This window comes from Cebus imitator, unplaced genomic scaffold, assembly GCF_001604975.1.
Source record: "Cebus imitator isolate Cc_AM_T3 unplaced genomic scaffold, Cebus_imitator-1.0 Scaffold22, whole genome shotgun sequence".
In the NCBI taxonomy this organism is placed as follows: Eukaryota; Metazoa; Chordata; class Mammalia; order Primates; family Cebidae; genus Cebus; species Cebus imitator.
Window position 1 is genome coordinate 6135191 of NW_016107337.1, and position 12027 is coordinate 6147217.

General features: G+C 39.1%; 1 protein-coding gene across 10 annotated transcripts in view; it reads left to right on the forward strand.

Moving 5' to 3' along the window:
- Positions 1-12027, forward strand: part of TPD52 (tumor protein D52) — a 241043-nt gene that overhangs the window by 102573 nt on the left and 126443 nt on the right. For 6 of the 10 annotated variants that reach the window (XM_037736085.1, XM_037736086.1, XM_017521868.2 and 3 more), the window contains 3 exons: positions 3534-3649; positions 6145-6293; positions 7964-8065. In XM_037736085.1, the coding sequence (XP_037592013.1) occupies positions 3534-3649; positions 6145-6293; positions 7964-8065 (367 nt within the window). Of the gene's footprint in view, positions 1-3533; positions 3650-6144; positions 6294-7963; positions 8066-9115; positions 9143-12027 lie in introns of all 10 variants that reach the window. The other 4 variants (XM_037736084.1, XM_017521866.2, XM_017521860.2 and 1 more) reach the window with 1 other exon arrangement.

A 12027-nucleotide genomic window follows, 5' to 3' on the forward strand; every position in this document is an offset into this window, starting at 1 on the left:
TTGAACTCCTGACCTTGTGATCCACCTGCCTCCGCCTCCCAAAGTGCAGGGATTTACAGGCGTGAGCCACCACACCTGGCAATAATCTATACTCTTAAGTGTTCTTATTTTTCCACCTTTTTATTTTGTGAATGAGGAGTTAATCTTCTCTCCCAAAAGCCAGACTCTATTTTCATATTACATACCATATTATTACTGAACATACAGGAAACAGGATCATACCTAGACGAATATATAAGGCAAAATTTGGATTCCCAGATTTGGGGCAACTTGAGTTGGAATTAATGAAGACTGCTTTCGATGTAGTCTGCCAGATTCTTTCACTTTTTAAGGTCTGATTATTGCTTCTAGACACCTTTCAGGTCTGACCGTCAGCCCCCTACTTTTGTCTTTGTTTTCAGATCAGTGATTTGAAGCATTTGTTTTTACATCAGACTGTCTACGTTTAAAATCTGACCTCCACCAAATATTTAGGTGTGTTAACCTGGGAAAGTTGCTTAATGTCTGTAAGCTTCAGGTTCCTGATCTGTAAGAAGTGATGGGGATCCCCACCTCACCCAAGTGTTGCACATAAGTATTTAAAGCACTTAGTTTGGACTTGTCTGTAAATGGAATGCATTCCATCATGGTGGCTGTGGTTAAAAATTTTCTAAAGGCATGACTGTGATGTTTTGCTGGTGATTTTGGTATCTGCAATTCTGTTCTTCCTTAATGTTCTTTAGTTTCTAATTTTTTTTCTCAGACTACACCTTTTAATTTTAACGATGATGATTTGCTGCCACCTACGGGCTAATGTGGAAAGAGCAGAACATGTAATTCCCAACTTTCTTAGATGCTGAATATAAAATCTTCAGGTCATCCTGGCAGATTTGAAGGCACCTGGACAACCAGCCATCTTCTTTTCTGGGAGATTTGTTTTCCTCGATAGCCCAGCTGAATACTTGAACAGAACCAGATTCCCCTTGGATTATTTTTGGAATTGCGCAGTATACGTAAAGCATTGTTAGTAATCAAATACTGTAATTTCCCCCTTGTTTGAGTAGATTTGCAAAATATAATGTGTATCAAAAAAGCATGAAAGAATCTTTGCTATTTAAGGCATGGTTTGGTACCTGAGTTTTGTTTGTTTTATTTTGGAGATCTCTTCTAGTTGGAGAACTTGGGAGTTCTGTACAAAACATTAAAAATAAAATAATGTTTACAGGCATCTCTGTTATGATTCCTACTGTGTTGCCTTATGTGATTGTTACTTGAATGCTTGACTCCCAGTTTCAATCTCATACTCCTTTCTTCACATAGTCTGACGTAGAGGATACAGGCACACACAGATCCTGGGAAATGGCAGTACTGGGAAATGTACTAGTACTGACAGTACTTCGTACAGCACCTTGTTCACAGTGTGATTTGGCAGGAGTTGGAGTAAGAGGTGCCAATGCCAGATAGCAGGAGACGGGTCCAATAAGGGCTGTGTGCCAACCACAGGGGTTGAACTTTGCTTTGAAAACAGGAACCACCAAAGGATTTTAAGCTGAAGAGTGACACAATCAGATTTCTATTCTAGAAATATTATTTGGGCATTCCGTTCACAGATATTTTAGAGGAGGACCTAAGGAAGCAATTATGTATTGAGCTTTTCTACCTACTGATTGTACCTATTAAATATTGTATATGCAGTCAAGAGCTTATTCATTTATTTTTGCCAGTCCGATTTGTGGTTTTTGAATTATTTTATTTGTGTTACTTTAATGCCTTTAACAGTTTTGTACTTCATTTCAGGTAGGCACTATTTTGGTGCTGCCATGCTGGTGATGGCGATTATTACAATTATTAACTATTGCTAATCAGCGAGTGTTCAATAGACCTTGTACCAAGTGCCTTTGTAACTTGTACACCATGTAAATAAGCATCATCTCATTGATTCGTGTAATTCTCTAATGTTTGCTGTGACACTGGCTGCTTGTTCCACAGTGTAGTTACTCTCCTTCCCTTTTCTTCTGTGTCTGCTCCCTGGCGCCTCACGTTGGGCAGGATGCCATATTGCTGCTATGATTGAATTGGCACTTCTCAGAAATGGTCCTGGGGGGTAGCAGGGAACAACCGTAGTGGCTGTGATGCACACTGGCAGGAAGAGCAGGCAGAGGAGTAAACCTTTCCCTGATTTCTTTGCCAAAAAAAAAAAAAAAAATCTGTTGCCAGAGAAGACTCTGCAATCCCAAACCTGTGAACTGAACGGAAGCCTAGGGTAAGGCAGCTGAGGCCAGTAAGGGGGTGACAACAAGCTTAGTCACCAAATAATATGCAAATACAATATTTTTAAATTAATGTAAAAGAAAATCATGAGTCAAATTATGCAATTTTAAATAAAGATGAGATTAGCAACGGTGTTGTTCATGCAGAGCCAGGTTGGAGTCTGAGTCAGAAGGAAATACCAGCAATACTAATCCTTCCAGTTAAAATTTTGGCATTTTGTTCATCATGGGTTCTTTGAATTTGATTTTTAAAAAATATTACATTAAGATATTTATATTGGGTATTTTAGTGGCTTTTTCAATTTTGCACCCAGGATTGGGGTGCCTTTCTGGCCTCATCTTAGCCTGTGGGTGAGGGTTGGGCAGGAAAAGAGAGGGGATCTAATGAGTAGCTGCCTCCAGGCACTCTCCAGTCATTCCTCCTGATAGGCTCTGCCCCTCGGGGAATGGGTGCTGCGTGATTGGTCTTCAGTAGTGTGGAATGTCTCTATGTGGCTGTTGGTCATGTCTCTGAACATGTATCTTAGTACTCTTTTATAAGGGTATCTGGATGAGATATATGGTTCCTTTGTTTTTTGTTGTTGTTGTTGTTGTTTAAAGCTATAAAGAAGTGGCAGTGCCTCACGCCCGTAATCCAAGAACTTGAGGCAGGAGGCTGAGGCAGGAGCATGGCTTGAAGCCAGGAGTTCAAGACCAGCCTTGGCAACATAGCAAGACCCTGTCTCTACCTCTTAAAAAACGCAAACAACCAGCAAAAACAAAACCCCCAAAACTACAAGAAGGTGTTTTCTAACTCCACTAATGGAAAGAAACAGAATAAAATTGACTTAGGACATTTAGTTCTTTCAGTGGTTACTCCTTTACTGAGTTCAATGAAGTGTTGGCTTTGATTACCACAGCAAGCTGAAGAGATGTGCAAACTCCTGCCTTGGGTTAGTGGGAAGGGGCTAAAATCTTTAATCTAATTTATAATGATTTACTTGTGCAGCCATTTAAAGCATTTGCAAGATCTCATTTCGGGCCCTTCTCTCTTCTGCTGTAACTATATTGTGAATGCTATATTTTCTAAATTCATAATTTGGCAGAGTCTACTTGGTGGTTTCTGGTGGTTGGCTCAGATTTTCTTTTGTCCTTTGCTGAGAGAGTTAGGTCATTTGAATGTCCAGAGAAAAGATACGTAGATCTGCTGTTATTGGCTTTATTCTGGCTGGGACAGTGGAGGAGCTTAAAGGAGGATTTTACTTAGATTTTGCACTTTAAAAAATTGTTTAAATCCCCAACCAGGTCTGCTGAGAACAGACGCAGTCCCTGAGGAAGGAGAAGATGTTGCTGCCACGATCAGTGCCACAGAGACCCTATCAGAAGAGGAGCGGGAAGAGCTAAGAAGAGAACTTGCAAAGGTAAAGAACCATTCCTTTTGCAACTTTATTTTTGCACTTAAAATGTACTGTCATTTATGTTTCTAAAGCACATGGTGCTATGTTTATAGTCAGTTCCAGGGGATAGAAAGCATGGGTGTTTACTTCTTCAACAGGTCTTGAGTAGGGGAGAGGTGATAGAAGAGGGTGATATCAGTTCGTTTTTATATGAGAAAAATGTATATATGGGTAAAATGGATGTGAAAAGTAGGGTGTGAAGCAGGAAATGAGTGAGAGTAGTAGGGAATGTCTTTTAAGGGATGTCACTCATGCCTGATACACTTGCTCTTCAGTGCGTCAATGACTTTGTTCCACCCTTGGTTGTGTTGCGGAGATGGGCACTTTCGAACTTTCTTCCTCTTTTCCCTCATTCTAGATCCCTCCTTCCCTCCTCTTTCGTTTCTCCCTCCCCTCCTTCCTTTCCCTCTGTCCCTTCCCTGCCTTCCTTCCTTTTCCTCCGTCTTTTCCTTCCCCTGCCTCCCTTCCTTCCCTCTTTCCCTCCATTCCCCTCCCCCATTCCCCATCCCCCTTTCCTCCTTTCTTGCTTTTTTCTTTCCTAACTTCCTTTCTTCCATGAAATTCGTTGAACATAAAAAGTAACCATTTTACTTTATTATTTTTATTTTATTTTTTGAGACAGACTCTCACTATGTCGCCCAGGCCGGAGTGCAGTGGCATAGTCTTGGCTCATTGCAACCGCTGCCTCCCAGGTTCAAGCAATTCTCCTGCCTCAGCCTCCTGAGTAGGTGACATTACAGGCATGTGCCACCATGCCCAGGTAATTTTTGCGTTTTTAGTAGAGACAGGGTTCACCATGTTTGGCCAGGCTGGTTTCAAACTCCTGACCTTAAGTGATCCACTTGCCTTGGCCTCCCAAAGTGCTGGGATTACAGGTGTGAGCTACCTGGCCATTTTTTTCTTTCTTCTTCCCTTCCTTTTCCTTTTCCCTTCCTCTTCCCTTCCCTTTTGATCTTTTTAAAGAATGAACTTTTGCTTTTATTCATTCTCTCTGTTGTTTCCTATTGTCCATTTTATCTGCACTCTAATCCTTATTATTCCCATTCTTCTCTTAGCTTTGGGTGTGGTTTGCTATTTTTAAAATTTTTCTCTAATTCCTTAAAGTGTAGAGTTAATGTCATCTAAGAGTGATGCTGTAGGTTCTTCTTTTTTTTTTTTCTTGGCAGCTGCATCACATTTGATTTATCCTTTTTTCAATTGCACTAATTTTGTGTCATGTTCTCTAAAAATTTAATTATCTGCGAAAACGTTTTACTGAGCAATACCTACGTTATAAATAAAGGGCATGTTGTCTTTGAAATCATAGAAATACTGTGCAGGTCAGGCTGAAAATAGGGCTTTGCAACAAGTCAGGAGACACATTTCTCTGAGGATGTTGAATGTTAATGGATATACGTTAGGGACTAATTTTTCTGTTTCCTGGGACATGAAGTCTCTTCCACTTGTTGTCTATTTCTCTCTGAAATAGAGTCTGCCCTCTTCCCTGTTACTGAAATAGAGAGTCCACCTGTTTTTCTGGATTAGCCTTTTGTTCTACACTGTTTGTTTTTTTCCTTTTCTTCCTAGCTTCTGCTTCCTCAAGTTTTAGCTTCCTCAAGCATATTTAAGCTTTCCATGACTAATCTCACTGTACCCTACCTATACCTTAAGGCTTCTTCAAGTCTTTTCGGCTTTTACTCGAAAGGCCGTCTGATTTCTCAAACTAGATTCCTGAGAGAGAGAGACTGAGTAGTTGAGACCTCTTTTCACACCAGGCTCATCCACTGGCTCTCGGCCACTTGAGGGGTGGCTGTCTGTGGGTCAGGGCCTACCTCTACCCACCTAGCCCAGTCTGGAAAGTCAGCATCAAGGAGTTCACGTGAAACCGTGGCAGGGCTCTCTAGAGGAGGCAGTTTGATTTATTATGGCCATGACTTTGGCAGACATGGGGACTGAGTATATGTATCCAGTATATATAGACTAGTATCAGATATGCAAGGAGGCTGGATTTGAGTTTGGCTTGGTTGTGTGTGTTTTGGTAGGGGTGGAGATTGTTTTGATTTAGTACACAAATACAAGTTTTGTAGGCATTCAAACAGAAATGTCTGGGTTGGATAGGCAGAACCAGAGGTCGGGAGAGTGGCTGTTAGAGTACTTTATCAAGTATTATCTGTGTAGACATTTTGAATCCTAAACCTACATGAGATAGCTGAGTAAGGAAGCATAAGGAGAGAAGAGAAGACCCAAAACAACTTAAGTTGGGATTATAAAGCGCTCCCATGGAAGAGGAGAGAGAAGCATTGCAGGAGAGATCAGCAAGTAACCAGTCTACTCCACAACATTCTACGTTGTTTTTAGAGAGAAAGATAAATGATTCAAAAAAATTTTAATGACTAGAATTTTGGGTGTAGTTCTGTGCTAGTAATCTTAATTTATTGAATGACTTTTGCTTATTCCTACCCCAAAACCCTTCCTCATAGGTAGAAGAAGAAATCCAGACCCTGTCTCAAGTGTTAGCAGCAAAAGAGAAGCATCTAGCAGAGATCAAGCGGAAACTTGGAATCAATTCACTACAGGAGCTAAAACAGAACATTGCCAAAGGGTGGCAAGACGTGACAGCAACATCTGCGTATGTTCCCTCGATCATACCCTTTCCTTGGGAATATAAGGGACACTGTTGTGCCTTTTGTCTCAGGAGGGGAAGAAAAAGAGGATGAGGATGCTTCACCAACTTTTCTTAGGATGACATGGGGCACTTTTTTTCTAATTTTCAAGCATACCTGCCTCTTTTGTAACTTTGATTTTTTTCCAGACCATTTATTCTAAGGAATAGAAAGAAAGCTAGCCAGCTGGAGAAATCAAATTCAAGTTCCATTAAGTGTTATGTATTGATGTGCCACAAATATGTACATTGTGTCCTTTTTCCTCAGAATAACCCAGTAAAAGTGGGTGGTGAGATAACCCTGGATAAGGAAACAGGCTCAGACAAATTAAGTTTTCAGGTCAAAATGTGGAGTGGGGAGTCAAATGCAGGCCTGGAGCCAGTCTTTCTTATTTATTTATTTATTTATTTATTTATTTATTTATTTATTTATTTATTTTAACCTTGTTCTGTATGTATCATAAGATTCTCAGGTCATAGTCTCAGATATGTACTCTTGGCAGAGGTCAATCTCTTAACTTTTTGTCTTTTTGACCACACACTATGATACGGCATTATCATAATGCAGTTTTGTTTGCCGGCACAAGGAGGAGCAAGCTTCTAGCAGCAGAATCTGAACCACTCTGTCTTCTGTATGGAGTGCCATCTGCAGAGCTGGTGAGCTTAGAATTTGTTTTACAGTGTAACCATCAGCAGTGAGGCCAACTGCAGTCGACACGACAGTACTTGAATGCCCAATCTTTTGGTCTGTTTTCTGTCCATCTAAGTTGGCAGTAGGAAAACATACAGGAACCTATTTTTTTTTTTTTTTAACAGTATTACCATAAACCATGTTTTTTTATTGGTATTTGATCTTGACAGGGTAAGTAAAAATGCCTGCACATTCTTTCCCATAATGTGGGGATTGTTAGGGTAGGCACAAGATTATTTTTTTTGTTGTTCTTGTTTTCATCATTTTTTTGTTTTTGCTTTTCCTTTCTCTAATCTCCAGGTAGCGGGGAAGGAGGTAATAAATTATACCTTTGCATTATAGCAGATATCACGCTAGAATAACTTTCAGCATTGCATATTTTACATACTTTATTGAATGTACAGCAAGTCCTTATTTGGTAGCTCTAAAGACATGCAAAATTTTTAAATAAAGGATACCCACAAAATGTATGTGGATAATAAAATACACATGGGTCCTACTTATCCCAGCTACTTCTTGCTTCTGGCCCTTCTTTAGGAAATCAAGTTGACAAAGGCATCTGAGGAATTGGATTCCATTTTTGTTTTCTTTGGATTATGTGAGAAAAGAACAAGAGGTCTGAGTTCTTTCAGGCCCTGGCTTATTTTCATCTTTGTTTGATGATTATTTTTAGTCCTTACCTTGACTTCTTTGGCCCTGCCTTTAGAGGCCTCTGTCTTTCTGGCTGGACTAGGGCACTGCAGAAGATTGTGCCTGAAATGAGGGTTGAGTGTATGAAGATGTGGTGATGCTGCCCTAGTGGTTATGAAGGATTTTAGAAGTTCTGAAACATGTTTCCTCTTTTTGAGAGTTCTCCAGCAGATGGTGACCACTGCACTTGAAACAATTGATATTAGAAAACATCAGCTGACTTGTCTTTGCTTTGTGTGTTTGTAATTTCATATAGTTACAAGAAGACATCTGAAACCTTGTCCCAGGCTGGACAGAAGGCCTCAGCTGCTTTTTCTTCTGTTGGCTCAGTCATCACCAAAAAGCTGGAAGACGTAAAGTATGTCCTCATTTTTTCTTGCTCATTATGTAGCTGACGCAAATTAAAATGTTACTGTGGCTGCATCTGTATCCTGATCTTGCCTCTAGTTGATGCTAGCTACTCCTGTTAGAGTGAGGGAGGGCACTCCTTCAAACAAGTACCTGGAAGGCTCAAACCAGTATCTAGGTCTTCTAGGCCTAGCATTCTAACATCCGATAATCATCATTTAAGGTTGTCGAAAAATTCTGGTTGTGAACTTCTGTGTCTTTTTAGTTCTTCAGGCTCATGCAGGGTAAGTATGTCTTGGGTGCAAATTTGTGATTGTGGACAGAGCCTGGTGTCTTACTGGGGATGACTACAGGAGCATTGAAGTGCACGCTTCGATTGAGACCTGGCTTCATGTTCTGTATGTGACATTTTACACCATGGTGTGATTACAACATGCTCATCCTTGCACCGATTTATACTAACCTGTAAGCTGTAACTACATTCATGCTTAGGCCAAAATCTTGATTTTGAGTTTTTGTTTGTTTATTTGTACTTTAGATTAGTCTGCAGAGTTTTCCTTGCCATTTTGATAAAGCCACTTCATAGTGCTTTTGTGCTCCCCTTCACTCATGTGGATTAGAACAATGATGAAAGTGACAAATGTAGTTTAAGTCAGCTGTGCTTCTGTTGGCATGCAAGATTTGTGTTTAAAAAAAAAATGCTTAGATTGCATGGCTTTGTGTTTTGCATTTGTGGGGAAAGTCTATTTTACAACCAGAATTTGTTGGTTGAATAGGTTTGGTCAATTTATATATTATACTTGATACCAAAAGAACTAAATTCCTCTCATTATATTTAGATTGTCATCATCTAAGCATAATGTAATAAATATAGCTTTCTTGAACTCTTTTGACATTTATGTATACATCTATTAGGTGTTAATTTTCTGTATGCTGACTGAATTGTGTAGCAATTTAGGGCCCAGGAAAAACATTATACGTTTAAAATTTAGGTTATGTCATTGTTTTAGATTTATCGGAACTTCCTTTCTTTTTTAATGCTTACTCTGGCTTTTTACAGATTGCAAGCCTTTTCACATTCCTTTAGGTAAGGAGAGTTTGAACCATCACTGCAGTCTAGCAGTTGTATAAGAACTGTGCTGAGATTAGATTATATGCTACATTGGGTGATCATGTTTGTCCAGTACATAATTTTCTTGCGTTTGGAGTATCTTTTTCTCTAGTGCATTCCTAATTTCAAGGGAGAGTTTCTTGTATACCATGGGTAACTGATAAATTAAAAGAAGTATTTGACACTGTGGTTCAAGGGATGTGGAAATAATTTTGACGTTTCTTTTTTACTTTTTTCTTTGGTAAAAAGAAGCAGCTTTACCATGGCATGCAAAATTCCTCCCTTTTAATGTCTAACTTTGTTTGTTTTTGATGCTTTTGTTTCTTTGGTGCTTTTGTAAGGATGTTGGAATTCTTCTTCACTTGGGTTTAATTACGCAATTGTAATAGACTGCATATGAACTGCCTCCTGATGTTAGTCTTCTGTCTTCTATGGGTTACTCTACTTTTTTTTTTATTGTGGTAAAATATACATAAGGTAAAATCTATCACTACTCTGCCCTTTTTAATACTGGTTTTAGCTTGTAGTTTTTACTATTTTATTATTTCTTTACACTTGTTATACTCTTTATGTACACAAGGCAACTTCATGGTTTGAAAAAGGAGAAAGTATATTAAGGTAGAAAAAGTGCATTAAAAAGATATTAGCTCAAAACATGCCTTATAGATAGATAGAGACTTCTTTATGTTGAGCAAAGCTCTCTCTTTCCCAGGCAGGCTCTCTGATTCTCTAATTAGTTGTTGGAGGAAACTAAGGTGGAGGAAAATCTTTAGAGTGTATGCAGGAAGGATAATATAGTAGTCTTCATCTCTATTCCTATTGATGTAGATTATTTTCTTAAATAATCACTAGCGGTAGTCTAGCTACTTGCTTTTTTAAGTAAGCCAACAGGTACTTACAGCTGCTGTCTTGGTGACACTTATCCCTGGAAGTCAGAGTAAATCATAGGGATATATAAACTCTAAATGTTGAACTATTTAAAGCTAAAATTATGTTTAAATATATCAAGTAACCAATGATAGGTAATTGTATATCATTGGCATTCAATTAAAAAGTGCTGTTAAGTAGCTGAATACAGAGCCAGTCACATCATCCATTCTGCTGACATTAGAGTGTCTAGTGTGGACAGATCCTATGAGCATAACCATAAAGAAGACATGGCTTTTATTAGGATCAAGCTTAAAATCTTAGTGTGGAGTAAGGGAAGAATGGGGACTTGGGATAAGTTAAGAATGGAGGCTGGGCGTGGTGGCTTACACCTGTAATTCCAGCACTTTGGGAGGCCAAGGCAGGCAGATCACAAGGTCAGGAGATCAAGACCATCCTGGCCAACATGGTGAAAACCTTGTCTCTACTGAAGTACAAAAAATTAGCTGGATGTGGTGACGTGTGCCTGTAATCCCAGCTACTTGGGAGGCTGAGACAGGGAATCGCTTGAACCTGGGAGGCAGAGGTTGCAGTGACCTGAGATCACACCACTGCATTCCAGCCTGGCAACAGAGCAAGACTCTGTCTCAAATAAATAAATAAAAGGAATAAAAGAGCCTCATCAGTATTGGTCATAAAATCTAGATGTGATACAAACATCAATATAAGATAAAAAAGTAAGGGCTATTGAGGATGATGTTTCTTCAGTGTATATCACTAGACATTTCTATATCTTCAAAGAATACCTTTCTATACCTTAAAGCCATACCTAGGTATGGCCCAGTGTGTGCTGTCTTATGAATTCATCAGGAATAAATTGCATTTTGCAACTCTTTTCTAGCTCCTTTTATAGTCACTGTCCATTTGATTTAAAAAATAAAATTGAGATTATGCTGTACCATTTTCAGTCTTGTTTTTAATGAATATTAAGTTTTTATGAATACTTAATTGCCTATCAGTATGTGGCGGTTATAAGGCTTTTGACTAAAGTCTGGAGATGAAAAAAATGAGATTATCTTTTGAAAGTTAAACTTTGTAAATCTTGCAAAGCAAAGGTTGGAAAAAGGCACTTTAAAAGATAATTTCAAGGCCAAGAAGTCCTGATTGTGTTCTGATTTAATGTGCTCATATATATAAAGAAAATTTACATCTTTTAGATTATGTAAGGTATATATTGGCCATGTTCCCCCAAGAACTATCCAAAGAAAGGGAGCTTGGGCTGTAGATTTTGAGTGTTCCAATCCCAGCAGCAAGTCGTTTTCTCCCATGGAGATGGATGCAGGAGGCCCCTTTTGCTGAGTGCTCTGAAATAGTTGGTTAATCCCACCCAATATTTATTCTGAGTCCATTTTACCTGGCAAATTTTCATCAGTGATTTTACTCCCTGATGTAATTATGGACATAGAAGGAGAAAATGCACCAGTTTTATCAACCTGAATGTATTAGACTCAGCAACAGTTTTTATTTTACATAGCTGATAAATCAGCACTTGGGATTTAGGTATTTGTCTTATGCCTTGGTTGGGGAAATAAGATGCGTAAGGAAACAGAGAGCGGGCTGCTTTTGATGTCCTGAGAATGAGGTGTGGTAGTAGCAAGGCCAAGGAGGACGTGGTCATGAGTGCTGTCCTAGTAGGCCCTCTGGGGAAGCCCACTTTTCCCTCATGTGGTATGCTTGTATTTCCCTTCCTGTTTCCATATTTTCTATGCTTACGTGAAGTACAATATAGTTATAGATATTAATTCATGTTTCAATTACAGTCATGTGTTATAATAACAATTATTAACGTTTATAAGCCCAGCGAGAACACAGTACCCCAGAAGTAGGTGCTGTTATTGTTTTGATATTACAGATGAGGAAACTGAGCCATAGAGAGATTAAGTGACTTCCCCAGGGTTGCACAGCAGGTGTTAAGTGGCTGATCATCAGGACTG